The sequence below is a fragment of the Hemitrygon akajei genome, chromosome 26 (assembly GCF_048418815.1).
Source record: "Hemitrygon akajei chromosome 26, sHemAka1.3, whole genome shotgun sequence".
In the NCBI taxonomy this organism is placed as follows: Eukaryota; Metazoa; Chordata; class Chondrichthyes; order Myliobatiformes; family Dasyatidae; genus Hemitrygon; species Hemitrygon akajei.
In genome coordinates, this window is record NC_133149.1 from 51521776 (window position 1) to 51539875 (window position 18100).

The window sequence follows — 18100 nt, forward strand, 5'->3', positions numbered from 1 at the left end:
TGCTCACCGGGACGATTCAGGAGAGTGGTCCCAACATCTGAATCAGGTTCAATACCGCCCCCTGCTGACCGGGAGTGTGAGGAGGATTCAGGAGAGTGGTCCCAACATCTAAAACAGGTTCAATACCGCCCCCTGCTGACCGGGAGTGTGAGGAGGATTCAGGAGAGTGGTCCCAACATCTAAAACAGGTTCTATACCGCCCCCTGCTGACCGGGAGGGTGAGGAGGATTCAGGAGAGTGGTCCCAACATCTAAAACAGGTTCAATACCGCCCCCTGCTGACCGGGAGGATTCAGGAGAGTGGTCCCAACATCTAAAACAGGTTCAAAACCGCCCCCTGCTGACCGGGAGGATTCAGGAGAGTGGTCCCAACATCTAAAACAGGTTCAATACCTCCCCCTGCTGACCGGGAGGATTCAGGAGAGTGGTCCCAACATCTTAAACAGGTTCAATACCGCCCCCTGCTGACCGGGAGTATGAGGAGGATTCAGGAGAGTGGTCCCTACATCTAAAACAGGTTCAATACCGCCCCCTGCTGACCGGGAGTGTGAGGAGGATTCAGGAGAGTGGTCCCAACATCTGAAGCAGGTTCAATACCGCCCCCTGCTGACCGGGAGTGTGAGGAGGATTCAGGAGAGTGGTCCCAACATCTAAAACAGGTTCAATACCACCCCCTGCTGACCGGGAGGATTCAGGAGAGTGGTCCCAACATCTAAAACAGGTTCAATACCGCCCCCTGCTGACCGGGAGGATTCAGGAGAGTGGTCCCAACATCTAAAACAGGTTCAATACCGCCCCCTGCTGACCGGGAGGATTCAGGAGAGTGGTCCCAACATCTAAAACAGGTTCAATACCGCCCCCTGCTGACCGGGAGGATTCAGGAGAGTGGTCCCAACATCTAAAACAGGTTCAATACCGCCCCCTGCTGACCGGGAGGATTCAGGAGAGTGGTCCCAACATCTAAAACAGGTTCAATACCGCCCCCTGCTGACCGGGAGGATTCAGGAGAGTGGTCCCAACATCTAAAACAGGTTCAATACCGCCCCCTGCTGACCGGGAGGATTCAGGAGAGTGGTCCCAACATCTAAAACAGGTTCAATACCGCCCCCTGCTGACCGGGAGGATTCGGGAGAGTGGTCCCAACATCTAAAACAGGTTCAATACCGCCCCCTTCTGTCCGGGAGGATTCAGGACATCGCGGTGGAACGCAGCAGGCTAGGCAGCATCTATAGGGAGAAGCGCTGTTGACGTTTCGGGCCGAGACCCTTCGTCAGGACTGACTGAAAAGAAAGATAGGAAGAGATTTGAAAGTAGGAGGGGGAGGGGGAAATGCGAAATGATGCGAGAGGACCGGAGGGGGTGGGGGTGAAGCTGAGAGCCGGAAAGGTGATTGGCGAAAGTGATACAGAGCTGGAGAAGGGAAAGGATCATGGGACGGGAGGCATCGGGAGAAAGAAAGGGGGAGGGGAGCACCAGAGGGAGATGGAGAACAGGCAGGGTGATGTTCAGAGAGAGAGAGAAAAAAGGGAGGGGGGAAATAAATAAATCAGGGATGGGGTAAGAAGGGGAGGAGGGGCATTAACGGAAGTTAGAGAAATCAATGTTCATGCCATCAGACCGTCTTGTTATTTTCCTATAAAATCGTCAATGGATTTATGTATTTGTGCACATATGAATTCACTTTGAAGACAGTACTTTTTACAAGATTGTGACCGCAGCAGACGTCCAGGTAGTGACGCAGCGTTTGCAAGCGGCAGGGGCTTCAGTTATTGTAAAGGGATTCCTGTCGGCATTTTTGACTTGTGCCTGTGTTCGATTAAAAGAGGGGTCTCCCAACCTCTTTTTTTTTTATGCCATGGACCAATACCGTTAGGCAAGAGGGTCCGAGGTCCCCAGGTTGGGAACCCCTGGATTAGAAGGTTACGACAGCCGATTATGTCGGAAGCTTGAGGTATCTTGCGCACCCTCGTGCACATTTAAAAAAAAAATCATACTCAGTGAAGTGAATTTCACTATTTCAAATCCTCTCCTCTCTCCTGAAGCCGGAGAACAGCTCCGCGATGTTTGCTTCAACCCCGGCAGCTACAAGGAAATGAAAGAGAATGTGGACAAGGTGCTGCAGTTCATAGCCTCCAAGAAGATTCGCATGCACCAGACCTCCGCCCGGGGTGAGTCCGCAACAGCCCCCCCCCCCCGCCTGCCCGTTTAAAAAAAAAAACCCCCTTCGAAGCCAGGGTCACGGTGGGTGTGGCGGTCAGCGGTCAGCTCGGGGTGTCGGAGCCTGAAGTCGAACTCGGACGTCCTCTGTGAGGAGTCTGCCCTGCGACTGGGTGGGTTTCCTCGGGGTCCCGCAGAGCCCGAAGACGTGCTGGTCAGCGGGTGGATTGGTCGTCGTAAGCCGGCCCTGTAATCAGGCTGGAGAAAGGGGGCAGGCAGCACCTCTGGACAGACGGGCGAGATTAAGGTGGATGGTTCCGAGGAGCTTCGTGAGGTCTGGGCGCGTGTCCTGGCCCAAGGAGGGGCAAAGGGGGTTAGCTTAGGCTCGCGATTCCCAACCCGGTGGGGGAGGGGGTCTACGCGCCCCTCAGTCAGTGGCCGGGGGAACCCCCGACTTCAGACGCCTGTGTTTGAAGGAGACGGAGTCCGGCCTGGAACGCTGGAAGGTTAAGAGCGCCTACAGCGGAAGCTGTGCTCGTCCACCGTGACCGGGTGTGGGGGGGGGGGGTGCGGGGGGCAAAGCGAGAGCGATAGCATTACTCGGAACGGTGAATCCGCCGGGAGTGGGTGGTGCCTGGAGGGGGATAGAGCGATGAGGGTACTGATTCCCAACTGCCAGGGAACTGGGAACGGGGGCAGGGTGGGGTCAGCGCATGGGGGAGATAATGGATAAGAGGACAGTAAGTAATTTGCAGAAGTCGCGTACAGATAAATCAAGCAGGCATGGACTGCTAGGGCAGACTCAGTGGGCAGAATGGCCTGATTTTGTTCCAATGTCACCTGGTTTAGGATAGGGTTGAGGCCTGTCCTTGTTCTCACCTGGCTGAATTTCACTGATAATGCGTAATGTTTCAAGTCAAGTCACTTTTATTGTCATTCTGACCATAACTGCTGGTACAGTACACAGTAAAAACGAGACAATGCTTTTCAGGACCATGGTGTTACATGACACAGTATAAAAACTACACTGAACTACGTAAAAAATAACACAGAGAAAGCTACACTAGACTACAGACCTACCCAGGACTGCATAAAGTGCACAAAAACAGTGCAGGCATTACAATAAATAATAAACAGGACAATAGGACAGTAAGGTGTCAGTCCAGGCTCTGGGTATTGAGGAGTCTGATGGCTTGGGGGAAGAAACTGTTACACAGTCTGGTTGTGAGAGCCTGAATGCTTCGGTGCTTCGCCAGGACGAAGGGTCTCGGCCCGAAACGTCGACAGTGCTTCTCCCTATAGATGCTGCCTGGCCTGCTGTGTTCCACCAGCACTTTGTGTGTGTTGATAATATGATAGAATTCACCCTGAAATTTGAGGAGGAGAAGTTAAAGTCAGGGGTATCAGTATCACAGTGGAGTAAACAGTCATTTAAAGTAAAATTGGATAGGTATATGGACAGGAAAGGAATGGAGGGTTATGGGCTGAGTGCGGGTTGGTGGGACTAGGTGAGAGTAAGCGTTCGGCACGGACTAGAAGGGCCGAGATGGCCTGTTTCCGTGCTGTAATTGTTATGTGGTTATACGGTTAAAGGGAATTACAGAGGCAAGAGGGAGGATTTGGCCAGAATTGATTGGAAGGGAACACTGGCAGGGATGATGGCAGCACAAGGCTGCACTAGACTATGTAAAACAACATGAAAACTACACTAGACTACAGACCTACACAGGACGACATAAAGTGCACAAAAACAGTGCAGGGCAGTACAATAATTAATAAACAAGACAATAGGCACAGTAGAGGACAAATTACAATGTCAGTCCAGGCTCTGGGTATTGAGGAGTCTGATGGCTTGGGGGAAGAAACTGTTACACAGTCTGGTCGTGAGAGCCCGGATGCTTCCTGGCGGAGATCACCCTTTTGAGAACAGAAACCGTAGGGTCACAGAACACTACAGCACAGAGGCCAGCCCCTTCAGCCCATCTACTCCGTGCCACACCATTAATCTGCCTGGTCCCATCGACCTGCAGCAGCACCGTACCCCTCCCATCCAGTTAACGCTTCTGTTAAACGATGAAATCGTAGTCGCACCGGCCGCTCGTTCCACACTCTCTCAGCGCTCTCCGAGTGAAGAAGTTTCTCCCCCTGCCCAAGTTCCCCTTAAACATTTCACCTTTCACCCTTAACCCGTGACCTCTTGTTCCCAACTTCGGCGCAAGAAATCCGCCTGCGTTTACCCTACCCAACGGCCCAGGTGGGTCCAATAAAACCTTCAGCACACGCGAGGCCTTCTTCATCCGATACAGCATCTTGTCCAAGTTGGGTGTCGGTGACCGGTATGAAGCCTTTCAATAGACAATAGGTGCAGGAGTAGGCCATTCACTGTGATCATGGCTGATCTTCCACAATCAGTACCCCGTTCCTGCCTTCTCCCCATATCCCCTGACTCCGCTATCTTTAAGAGCTTTATCTAACTCTTTCTTGAAAGCACCCAGAGAATTGGTCTCCACTGCCTTCTGGGGCAGAGCATTCCACAGATCCACGACTCTCTGGGTGAAAAAGTTTTTCCTCAACTCCGTTCTAAATGGCCTACCCCTTATTCTTAAACTGTGGCCTCTGGTTCTGGACTCCCCCAACATTGGGAACACGTTTCCTTCCTCTAGCGTGTCCAATCCCTTAATAATCTTACATATTTCAATCAGATCCCCTCTCGTCCTTCTAAATTCCAGTGTATACAAGCCCAGTCGCTCCAATCTTTCAACGTATGACAGTCCCGCCATCCCGGGAATTAACCTTGTGAACCTACGCTGCCCTCCCTCAATAGCAAGAATGTCCTTCCTCAAATTTGGAGACCAAAACTGCACACAATACTCCGGGTGTGGTCTCACCAGGGCCCTGGACAACTGCAGAAGGACCTCTTTGCTCCTATACTCAATTCCCCTTGTTCTGAAGGCCAACATGCCATTAGCTTTCTTCACTGCCTGCTGTACCTGCGTGCTGACTTTCAGTGACTGATGTACAAGGACACCTAGATCTCGTTGTACTTCCCCCTTTTCCTAACGTGACACCGTTCAGAGAGTAATCTGAATGATGGGACTCCAACCAGAGATCATGGGTCAAGGATGAGATATTTAAGGGGAGCGTGAGGGGAAACTTCTTCACTCTTTTATCTTTATGACTTCATAGCAAGGCTGCAGGCTTAAATCTAGACGTTGTTCCAGTATAACCCATCGGATGTAGGGAGGCTGGGTTACTTTTGTTAATTCAAAGTCCAAACTGAATTTATTATACAAGGGGTGATTGATAAGTTTGTGGCCTAAGGTAGAAGGGGTTGATTTTAGAAGACGTAGCACATTTATTTTTCACCCTCCCCTAGTCTTGCCACCATGTCCTCGTGGACCTCCCTGGGTGATAAGCCCTCGAGACCGAGGTAGCGGATGACTACACGAAGGCCGAGCTTCCTCAGACAGTGCTTGCTTGCAGTTTTCAATTATCTGAAACAGAAATGCCACAAGAGTTACAAACTTCAAACTTTCTGCATAATCACTCAGAGAGTTGAACTGCACGTGCACGTAACGAGAGCTGTGTAACTCATCTCCTTCCACCGTAAGCCATGAAGTTATCAATCACCCCTGCTGTGGACACTCTCTGGAGGTCCCAGATCCGTATGCTGAGTGTGTAAATGTAGGAGGGGTCGATGTTGAAAAATAAACGTGCTGGGTTTATTAAAATTGACGGCGTGTACCCAAGGCCACGAACTTATCAATCACCCCCCTTATTACATGCCTCCAGCATATACAACCCTTTGACATTCACAGTAAACACAAAGAAACACGTCAGAATCAGTGAAAGACTGCCCCCTAGAGGATGGACAAGCAATCAATGTGCAAAAGACAACAGACTGTGCAAATACTAAAATACAATAATAGTAATAATAATAATAAATAAGCAGTAAATATCAAGAACGTGAGATGAAGAGTCCTTGAAAGTGAGTCCACAGGTTGTGGGAACAGTTCAGTGATGGGGTTAGTTACGTTATCCCCTCTGGTCCAGGAGCCTGATGGTTGAGGTGTAATAACTGTTCCTGAACCTTGTTTGGGTCCTGAGGCTCCTGTACCTCCTTCCTGATGGTTGAGGGGTAATAACTGTCCCTGAACCTGGTGGTGTGGGTCCTGAGGCTCCTGTACCTCCTTCCTGATGGTTGAGGGGTAATAACCATCCCTGAACCTGGTGGTGTGGGTCCTGAGGCTCCTGTACCTCCTTCCCGATGACTGAGGGGTGATAACTGTCCCTGAACCTGGTGGTGTGGGTCCTGAGGCTCCTGTACCTCCTTCCTGATGACTGAGGGGTGATAACTGTCCCTGAACCTGGTGGTGTGGGTCCTGAGGCTCCTGTACCTCCTTCCTGATGGTTGAGGGGTGATAACTGTTCCTGAACCTGGTGGTGTGGGACCTGAGGCTCCTGTACCTCCTTCCTGATGGTTGAGGGGTAATAACTGTCCCTGAACCTGGTGGTGTGGGACCTGAGGCTCCTGTACCTCCTCCCTGATGGTTGAGGGGTGATAACTGTTCCTGAACCTGGTGGTGTGGGCCCTGAGGCTCCTGTACCTCCTTCCTGATGGTTGCAGTGGGAGCTGGACGGGATATCTCCCTTGTGGGATAGATCTATCATGCGGGAAAGAGGAACAAGTGGGGCAAAGGGTCAAGGCATTACTGGAACTAAAAGCTCTGTTTTGTTTTGCTTGAACAGACATCGTTGAAGGCAACTTGAAATGTGTGATGAGACTGATCTTGGCTCTGGCCGCACACTTCAAGCCGTCCGGTGTTAGGTCGTCCGGCCACAAGTCGTCCGTCTCCCCGGGGGCCAGACCAGCCGCATCGGTGGATAACCACAGGCCCCTGTCCGCCGCGGCCATGGTGCAGAACGCGGCCGCGGCTCTGGCCGAGGCTCGGCAGGATGTCTCGCGCTCGGGACGGGAGGTGTTCCGATACAGACAGGAGGTACCGAGGTGAGCCCAGACCCTTCGCTGTTCCTCGTACGCCAGCAGTTCGCTGCCCTTTGGGGGCGGACGCGAGTCAGGTCGCCTTTGCGCCCCCCTGGCTGGTGCCGATTAAATTCCGCGGGAATCGGATGTGCAGCCGGCAGAGCTGAACGGCCGTAAAGAAGTCACGTCAGCGTGAGGCACCTCTGGGCGTCAGAGTTCAGAGTTTAATTCTGCCTGTCCGCGCTCCCCCTGGGCGCGTAAGTTTCCTCCGGGTGCTCCGGTTTCCTCCCACATTCCGAGTGGGTGTTAGCTTGCAGGTGATGGCAGATCGCCTTGCGGTAAGGCCAGGGTCAGCTCAGCGGGCGGGTCGCCCGGTGGCCCGGATGGCCGGGGCCGGTGGGGCCTGTTTCTGCCCTGTTATCGCAAAGTAGGTAAAATAAATCAATTTAGGAGCTCGCTGTGACGTCTTGGCGCTACGTGCGATGGGGAAAATCAATAGCGGCGTTGTACCCGGTAGCGTAGCGGTCAGCGCGGCGTTATTACAGCACCAGCGAGCCCGGTTCAATTCCTGCCGCCGGTTGCCGGGCACTTGTGCGTTCTCCCGTGTTTGTCTTCCGCAGTACGAAGACGTACAGTTCACAAGCGCTGTCTCGCTAACTGAAATAAATAACGAAGCGTCACGTTGCTTGCAGCTTCTTACCGTGTAGGAAGCCGTGTCTCCTTTCCCTTTGCTGACGTGCTTACCCAGGAGTCGATCCTCTTGCCTCGCCCGTTCACCGAGGTGAGCTGCCTCCCGGCTTCCCCAGTGAAGATGGCCACCGCCACGCCGCAACCCGCTCGTGAGCAAACTCGGCCCGTCAGCTAACTCCGCTGACGGCCGCGTGGGCCCCGGGTGTGGCGCGCCCTCCCCTCCCGCAAGCCTCGGTACGATTCGGGTTCAACCCAGCAGGAGAGGCCGGGATCTTCCGGGGTGGGGGGGGGGGAGATACTGCCCCACGCCAAGTTATCGTCCGCCGGGAAATGGCGGGTCGCGCACCGGCATAGAATCACAAAGGAAATATGCATCTACCGGTATCTCAACTCGAAACAGACAGAAAGAAGAGAAGGGAAATCGAAGGGGCCCACGTGCACATTGACATTGCAGCTCGTCTCAGGAGTAGTCGGGATGCCTCGCTTTCAGTACTCGCGCGCTGAACCCACGTCTTGCGTGAAGGACGGCAGCCACGGTTCGGAGACCATCTCCAACGAGCTGGCTAACACGGGTATTGGTACTTCCCCCTCAGAACCATCGGACTGCAGAAAGCAGTCCTTACAACAGGGCCTGCCCTCCCACCCTCCTCACCAAAGACCCCAAACTAGACGACCGTCCTTCAGAAATCTGATCTCCCCCACTCCCCCTCTCCTCTCGAGCGTTATTTCGTGTCGAAGGTTTAAACTCGCGCGCGGCCAGTACATAACGGGAAACTCAGAGGGCGGGTTACAGTAATCGCGTCCTTTCTCTGGAGAGCAACGTCCCAAAACCCAGCCTAGATGCGCCGACGAGCGACGCACACACAGACCGCCGGAGGAACTGAGCGGGCCAGTCGATGTCTGGGGCCGAGACCCTTCAGTTGTCAGGACCAGATAAAGGCCCGGTTTGGTCCCCTCACACGGCAGGGGGGGTATCTCTGGTGAACGTCTTAACCAGTCTTTCCAGGAGCGCCATCGAGAGTGTCCTAACCAGCTGCGTCGCCCTCTGGCACGGGAGTTGACCGCAGGACCCTACAGAGATTTGCGAGGACTGCTGTGAGGATTATTTGGGGTCTCTCCTCCACCCATCAGAGATATTTATCAGGGGCTCTGCATACACAGGGCCCTCAGCATCGTCAGTCATCCCTTTCATCCGTCCTACAATCACTTTGACCCCCTACCGTCGGGCAGGAGGCACCGTAGCATTACGACTCCTAGGATGGGAGACAGCTTCCTCCCCCAGGCCGTGAGACGACTGAACTCCCCGACACCACCCAGGTCACATCTCATCCAGTAGCGTCGTACTGCTTGCTTTTCAATTTGTATCAGATATGCACCTTATTGTTTGTTAATTTATTTGTGGTGAGATTACTTTATGCGTGTGTGTGTGTGTGTGTTATATGTACTGTGTTGTGCACCTTGGTCCGGAGGAACATTGTTTCGTTTGACGGTATACTTTATGTGTTGTGTGTGTGTGTGTGAGTTATATGTACTGTGTTGTGCACCTTGGTCCGGAGGAACGTTGTCTCGTTTGATGGTATACTTTATGTGTTGTGTGTGTGTGTGTTATATGTACTGTGTTGTGCACCTTGGTCCAGAGGAACGTTGTTTCGTTTGACGGTATACTTTATGTGTTGTGTGTGTGTGTGTGAGTTATATGTACTGTGTTGTGCACCTTGGTCCGGAGGAACGTTGCTTCGTTTGACGGTATACTTTATGTGTTGTGTGTGTGTGAGTTATATGTACTGTGTTGTGCACCTTGGTCCAGAGGAACGTTGTCTCGTTTGACGGTATACTTTATGTGTTGTGTGTGTGTGTGTGAGTTATATGTACTGTGTTGTGCACCTTGGTCCAGAGGAACGTTGTCTCGTTTGACGGTATACTTTATGTGTTGTGTGTGTGTGTGAGTTATATGTACTGTGTTGTGCACCTGGGTCCGGAGGAACGTTGTTCCGTTTGACTGTATACTTTATGTGTTGTGTGTGTGAGTTATATGTACTGTGTTGTGCACCTTGGTCCGGAGGAACGTTGTTTCGTTTGACAGTATACTTTATGTGTTGTGTGACAGTAAGTTCAAACTTCACCTTGGCTTGAACGGTGGGAAGATTGTGTCACGGGGCGCCCTCTGCCAGCAGCTTTCATTTGAACACAAACTCTAGCGGCTGAATGTGATATCCTTCTGCCAGCATCTCAAGAAAATGTTGTTGTCACCTTAGCAAGATACTTGAAACAAAAACGAAAAAAGCTGTAAGTACTGACCCGCTCGGAGAGCGTTTGTGGAGAAGCAAGTGGATATAGAATGTGGCATCAGACTCAAGACTGTTTAACGTCATTTCCCAGTACACGAGTGTAACGGAGAACAAAATAGTTGTTACTCCGGATCCGATACAGCACGGAAAAAAACCACAGTAACGTAAAGGGCACACAAATAATTTTTACAAAAGATATTAAATATGAATTCGTATGACGTGGGCGATCATGGTCTATCCACGACCATGATTGTTGTTGGCGAATTTCTCCACAGAAGTGGTTTGTGCCGTCGCCACCTTCTGGGCAGTGTGTGTGTCTTTGCAAACACGGGGTGATCCCCAGCCATTATCAATACTCTCCAGAGATTGCCTGCCTGGCGCCTGCGGTGGCATAACCAGGACTTGTGATCTGCACCGGCTGCTCGTACGACCGTCCACCACCTGCTCCCACGGGTTCACGTGACCCTGATCGAGGGGCAAAGCAGGCGCTACACCTCGCCCAGGGGTGACCTGCAGGCCAGCAGAGGGAAGGAGCGACTCACACCTCCTTTGGTAGAGATGTAACTCCACCTGCCTCTCAATAAGTACATTAGATCGCGTATTAACATCTGAATAAACATTGAACCCATGAACAGTACCTCACTAACAAGAGGGAATCTACAGATGCTGGAAATCCAGAGCAAAAAACAAACACACACACACACACACACACACACACTCACACTCACACTCACACTCACGCACAGACACACACTCACACAGACACACACACACTCACACACACACACACTCACACAGACACACACACGCACAGACACACACACACTCACACACGCACAGACACACACGCACAGACACACACACACACTCACACACACAGACACACACACACACTCACACAGACACACACACACTCACACTCACACACACACAGACACACACACACACAAACACACACCCACAGACACACACGCACAGACACACACACACACAGACACACACACGCACAGACACACACACAGACACACACATACTCACACTCACACACACACACAGACACTCGCGCACACCCACACACACACACAGACACACCCACACACACACACACTCACACACACTCACACACACACACACACATACACACAGACACACACACACACACACACACACACACACACACACACACACTCACACACACACACACACACACACACACACACACACACTCACACACACACACACACACACATACACACAGACACACACACACACACACACACACACTCTCTCTCTATCACTCTCTCACTGAATGCTGGAGGAGCTCAGCAGGTCAGGCAACATCTGTGGAAAAGAAGAACGGTCCACCTTTCGGGCCGAGACGCTACCTCACTACCTTTTTTTTAAAACTGTTTTTGCACTCTTTATTTAACTTAAAATATTCCAGTAAATTATTGTTTTTATTTTCAATGCACTGCTGCCACACGAGGACAAATTTCATGACACGAGCCAGAGTTGTTAGACCTGATACCAGTTGTGACACGCAGATCGATTGTACGCTGGGCACGGGAGCGTCTGCACATCAGGTGACTCCGACGGGGAACGGATAAAGTCGTGGCGGCTGGGGGGGGTGTGGAGGGGTGGGTTGGTGAACCAGGCCATTCGGCCCACAGTATCTGTGCTCACCGGGACGGCAGCTTAATACTGGTCGTCTGTCTGCACGTGGTCGATACTCCCGCCATTCCCTGCCCGTCCCCGCACTTGTCTAAATGCTTCTGATCAGCCACCATTGTATCCGCTGTCACTTATTCCCCTAACACTGTGTTCCAGTGTCTGTGTGTGTGTAAAAAAAAAGAGAAATTGCCTTGTAAACCTCCTTTCAACCTTCTCCCTCTCAGCGTAAGACTTTTCCACCCTGAGGGAGAAAGACTCCGACTATCTTCCCTGTCGGACCAGTGATCAGGAGGAATTTCTTTAGCCGGAGGGTGGCGAGTCTGTGGGATTCCTTCCCGCCGCCGGCCAAGTCGTCGGGTGTATTTAAAGCAGCGGCTGATAGTTCCTAGATTAGCCAGGGTGTCAGAGGTTACGGGGAGAGGGCAGGGGAATGGGGCTGATGGGGGTTATTAAATGGCGGACCGCACTCGATGGGCTGAATGGCCTAATTCTGCCCCTATGTCTTATGGCCTTGTGTCTCGGATAATTTTATGCATTCCTATCTGCTCGCCCCACAGCCTCTGCGATTGCGTTTCAGGTCAGTTATTTCTGCGTTAAAGCAAAGTGACAGATTTTGGCTTTCATGCTTCACCGGTTTCCGACAGCAGCAGATATTACTTCCAGCAAATACGTGACGTCACAGGAAAATTTGTTCAAACTGAGAGTGCACCAGGCGGGGTAGTGGTGGTTTAACGTTAGAATCAGGTTTACTATCACTGGCATATGTCATGAAATTTGTTGTTTTGTGGCATGAGTAGAATAAAATACATAGTGAAAATGTATAAATTACAATAAGGTATACATGAATATATTTTCCCTCCCTTCCCTTCAATTCCGTACTGGCCTCTTACTACTCTTTACCTCTGCCAGCCATCACCTCCCCCTGGTGTCCCTCCTCCTTCCCTTTCTCCCACGGTCCACTCTCCTCTCCTATCAGATTCCTTCCTCTCCAGCCCTTTACCTTTCCCACCCATCACCTCCCCCTGATGTCCCTCCTCCTTCCCTTTCTCCCACGGTCCACTCTCCTCTCCTATCAGATTCCTTCCTCTCCAGCCCTTTACCTTCCCCACCCATCACCTCCCCCTGGTGTCCCTCCTCCTTCCCTTTCTCCCACTGTCCACTCTCCTCTCCTATCAGATTCCTTCCTCTCCAGCCCTTTATCTTTCCCACCCGTCACCTCCCCCTGGTGTCCCTCCTATTTCCCTTTCTCCCACGGTCCACTCTCCTCTCCTATCAGATTCCTTCCTCTCCAGCCCTTTACCTTTCCCACCCGTCACCTCCCCCTGGTGTCCCTCCTCCTTCCCTTTCTCCCACGGTCCACTCTCCTCTCCTGTCAGATTCCTTCCTCTCCAGCCCTTTACCTTTCCCACCCATCACCTCCCCCTGGTGTCCCTCCTATTTCCCTTTCTCCCACGGTCCACTCTCCTCTCCTATCAGATTCCTTCCTCTCCAGCCCTTTACCTTTCCCACCCGTCACCTCCCCCTGGTGTCCCTCCTCCTTCCCTTTCTCCCACGGTCCACTCTCCTCTCCTGTCAGATTCCTTCCTCTCCAGCCCTTTACCTTTCCCACCCATCACCTTCCCCTGGTGTCCCTCCTCCTTCCCTTTCTCCCACGGTCCACTCTCCTCTCCTATCAGATTCCTTCCTCTCCAGCCCTTTACCTTTCCCACCCGTCACCTCCCCCTGGTGTCCCTCCTCCTTCCCTTTCTCCCACGGTCCACTCTGCTCTCCTGTCAGATTCCTTCCTCTCCATCCCTTTACCTTTCCCACCCATCACCTCCCCCTGGTGTCCCTCCTCCTTCCCTTTCTCCCATGGTCCACTCTCCTCTCCTATCAGATTCCTTTGTGTGTGTGTGTGTGTGTGTGTGTGTGAGTGTGTGTGAGTGTGTGTGTGTGTGTGTGTGTGTGTGTGAGTGTGTGTGTGTGTGTGTGTGTGTGTGTGTGTGTGTGTGTGTGTGTCTGTGTGTGTGTGTGTGTGTGTGTGTGTCTGTGTGTGTGTGTGTGTGTGTGTGTGTGTGTGTGTGTGTGTGTGTGTGTGTGTGTGTGCCTGTGCGTGAGCGTGAGTGTGTGTGTGTGTGTGTGTGTTGCTCTGGATTTCCAGCATCTGCAGAATCTCTTGTGTTTATTCCTCTCCATAGACGCTGCCTGACCTGCTGAGTTCCTCCAGCATTGTGTGTGTGTGTGTGAGTGAGTGTGAGTGTGTGTGTGATTGTGAGTGTGAGTGTGTGTGAGTGTGTGTGTGTGTGTGTGTGTGTGTGTGTGTGTGTGTTACTGGGAGGCTGGGTGGGCCTTGAGAATTTAGATTTGCACTGTCCACTGAAGGATGCTGTGACCGTCTTGTGTCTTGTAGCATTGAAGAGGAAATCGTGAGCCCGTCCTGGAGTGTTCGAGCGATGGTAAAGCAGTACGAGGGACAACAAGTGCCTTTATCCCCGCCTCTTTCACCAAGGTAACGGACTTTCTAATTATGACAGTATCGCTTTTAAAAATTTCACATTAGGAGTTCAGCTTTCCGTGTCCAGTTAAATATATGTTAAACACACCGTTGTCGAGATCGCAGGAGTTTCTCTGTTTTATAAAGTTGGTCTGTAAAGATTGTGTTTCGTTTGCTTTGGTTGATTCTTTGTTGTGGTGAGCGGCTTTAAAACAGCTGGAGCTTTTGCGAGTAACTCAGGCCACCCCGCGCGCGGTTCTGGAGCTGTTCCATCTGATGCCCGGCCGGCTGAAGCCCTGTGACACGTCAGTACTGTAGCTGCAGCCTCCTGCCTCTGAGACGTTGAAGCCTGTGCGTTTTGTGCAGCTCTGTCCAAAGTGAGCTGGAGAGAGAGAAAAAAAAAGTTCCTTCAGCCACGTTCCAGGTTCAGACTCGGAATCGGGATTAGTAGCGCCACATATAGAACATAGAATAGTACAGCAAATTACAGGCCCTTCAGCCCACAATGTTGTGCCGACCCTTAAACCCTGCCTCCCATATAACCCCCCACCTTAAATTCCTCCATATACCTGTCTAGTAGTCTCTTAAACTTCACTAGTGTATCTGCCCCCGCCACTGACTCAGGCAGTGCATTCCACGCACCAACCACTCTCTGAGTAAAATACCTTCCTCTAATATCCCCCTTGAACTTTCCTCCCCTCACCTTAAAGCCACGTCCTCTTGTACTGAGCAGTGGTGCCCTGGGGAAGAGGCCCTGGCTGTCCACTCTGTCTATTCCTCTTAATATCTTGTACACCTCTATCATGTCTCCTCTCATCCTCCTTCTCTCCAGAGAGTAAAGCCCTAGCTCCCTTAATCTCTGATCATAATGCATACTCTTTAAACCAGGCAGCATCCTGGTAAATCTCCTCTGTACCCTTTCCAATGCTTCCACATCCTTCCTATAGTGAGGCGACCAGAACTGGACACAGTACTCCAAGTGTGGCCTAATCAGAGTTTTATAGAGCTGCATCATTACCTCGCGACTCTTAAACTATATCCCTCGACTTATGAAAGCTAACACTCCATAAGCTTTCTTAACTACCCTATCTACCTGTGAGGCAACTTTCAGGGTATCTGTGGACATGTACCCCCAGATCCCTCTGCTCCATGTGGTGAAATTTGTTGACTTTGTGGCAGCAGTACAGAGCCGCACATAGTAATATGAGCTGTGAATAAGGATTTGTGTATATATATATATATAAAATAGTTAAATTAGTGTTGGGGGTGTGGAGCAAGCTGCCATCTGACGTGGTAAGTGCAGGCTCACTCTTGGGTTTTAAGAATAAATTGGATAGATACATGGATGGGAGAGGTCCGGAGTTACGGGCTGGGTGCAGGTCAATGGGACGAGCGGAGTAAAGTTCTGGCACAGACTAGAAGGGCCGAATGGCCTGTTTTCTGTGCTGTACTGTTCTGTGGTCCTAAATAAGCAGTGAGGTTCACGGGTTCAATGTCCGTTCAGAAGTCGGATGGCGGAGGGGAAGAAGCTGTTCCTGAATCGCTGAGTGTGTGTCTTCAGGCTCCTGTACCTCCTCCCTGATGGCGGAGGGGAAGAAGCTGTTCCTGAATCGCTGAGTGTGTGCCTTCAGGCTCCTGTACCTCCTCCCTGATGGCGGAGGGGAAGAAGCTGTTCCTGAATCGCTGAGTGTGTGTCTTCAGGCTCCTGTACCTCCTCCCTGATGGCGGAGGGGAAGAAGCTGTTCCTGAATCGCTGAGTGTGTGTCTTCAGGCTCCTGTACCTCCTCCCTGATGGCGGAGGGGAAGAAGCTGTTCCTGAATCGCTGAGTGTGTGTCTTCAGGCTCCTGTACCTCCTCCCTGATGGCGGAGGGGAAGAAGCTGTTCCTGAATCGCTGAGTGTGTGTCTTCGGGCTCCTGTACCTCCTCCCTGATGGCGGAGGGGAAGAAGCTGTTCCTGAATCGCTGAGTGTGTGCCTTCGGGCTCCTGTACCTCCTCCCTGATGGCGGAGGGGAAGAAGCTGTTCCTGAATCGCTGAGTGTGTGTCTTCAGGCTCCTGTACCTCCTCCCTGATGGCGGAGGGGAAGAAGCTGTTCCTGAATCGCTGAGTGTGTGTCTTCAGGCTCCTGCACCTCCTCCCTGATGGCAGAGGGGAAGAAGCTGTTCCTGAATCGCTGAGTGTGTGTCTTCAGGCTTCTGTACCTCCTCCTTAATGGTAACAGTGAGAAAAGGGCATGCCCTGGGTGACTGGGGTCCTTAATAATGGACGCTGCATTTCCGAGACACCGCTCCCTGAAGATATCCTGGGTACTTGGTTGTAGATCGTGTGCTTTTGAGTGCCTTCTGTTCCCCTCACTACAGGAGGGATGTGGATACTATGGAGAGAGTGCAGAGGAGATTTACAAGGATGTTGCCCGGATTGGGGAGCGTGCCTTACGAGAATAGGCTAAGTGAACTCGGCCTTTTCCTCTTGGAGCGACGGAGGATGAGAGGTGACCTGATAGAGGTGTACAAGATGATGAGAGGCATTGATCGTGTGGATATCCAGAGGCTTTTTTCCCCAGGGCTGAAATGGCTAACACAAGGGGGAGTGGTTTTAAGGTGCTGGGGAGTAGGTACAGGGGGGATGTCGGGGTAAGAGAGTGGTGGGTGCGCTAGCGATGCTGGTGGAGGCGGATACAATATTAGGAGATCCTTTCTTTTTAAATCTTTTTATTGTATTTATTATTCAAAAATAGCACAAGTACATCGAAGTAACAACTCTTACAATGCCTCATAAAAGAGGAAATTATCTTAAGGATTGAAAATTTTGTGAATTAAAAAAAACCCCTACTAAGCAAGAAAAGTGAGGGAAAAAAAGAAACCCATTGGAGGTACAACTCTGGAGCCATGCGTCATACAGAAAGCTTCTAAAAACAAACATCAAACCGCCGGCAAGAACAAAAAGATATATTTAAAAAATTTACATTCAGATCGTGGAGGAAATCAATCAGTTAACTGAAATGATAATAACAAGCAAATGAGCCCCATCTCTTCTCAAAATCAAATAAAGGTTCAAAGCTTTGACTTCTAATTTTCTCCAAACTGAGACACAGCGTCACTTGGGAGAACCGTTGTGACAAAGTAGGAGCTGATATATCCTTCCATTTCAACAAGATGGCCCTCCGAGCTATCAATGTAACAAACGCAATAACATGTTTGTCAGACACAGAAATACCATGGATATTTGGAGGAATTATTCCAAAAAGCGCAGTCAATTTATTAGGTTGTAAGTTGATTCTGAGTGCTTTCGAAATTGTCGAAAAGACTGACTTCTAAAACTGTTTTAATATAGAACATGACCAGAACATATGTGTCAGTGTAGCTATCTCAGTTTTACATCTATCACAGTACTTATCAACATTGGGAAATATTTTAGAAAGTCTCTCCTTTGTCAGATGGTAACGTTGCACAATTTAAAATTGAATCAGTGAATGACTAGCACAGATCGAAGAAGAGTTAACCAGCTTCAGAATCCGCGTCCAATCCTCCCATATAAAAGTCAAATTGAGTTCCTTCTCCCAATCCTGTTTAATCTTAAGTAAAGGACGCTTATCCCATTGTAATAATAAATTATAAATTCTTCCAATAGAATCTTTCAACGAGGGGTTCTTATTCATAATAGTCTCTAATAAGTCAGCCTCCAATATGTAAGGAAAATTACTTAAATATTTTTGTAAAAAAATGTCTAACTTGAAGATATTGTAAAAAATGTGAATATGAAAGAGAATATTTATCAACTAATTGTTCAGAAGACATCAATCTGTCTTCTTTAAATAAATCCAAAGAAGAATTAATAC

At 50.6% G+C, this 18100-nt stretch overlaps 1 protein-coding gene across 6 annotated transcripts in view; it reads left to right on the forward strand.

Moving 5' to 3' along the window:
• dixdc1b (DIX domain containing 1b) overlaps nucleotides 1-18100 on the forward strand; it is a 220526-nt gene that overhangs the window by 104428 nt on the left and 97998 nt on the right. For 5 of the 6 annotated variants that reach the window (XM_073030172.1, XM_073030176.1, XM_073030170.1 and 2 more), the window contains 3 exons: nucleotides 2042-2167; nucleotides 6906-7164; nucleotides 14179-14277. In XM_073030172.1, the coding sequence (XP_072886273.1) occupies nucleotides 2042-2167; nucleotides 6906-7164; nucleotides 14179-14277 (484 nt within the window). The remainder of the gene's footprint in view (nucleotides 1-2041; nucleotides 2168-6905; nucleotides 7165-14178; nucleotides 14278-18100) is intronic. The other variant, XM_073030174.1, reaches the window with a different exon arrangement.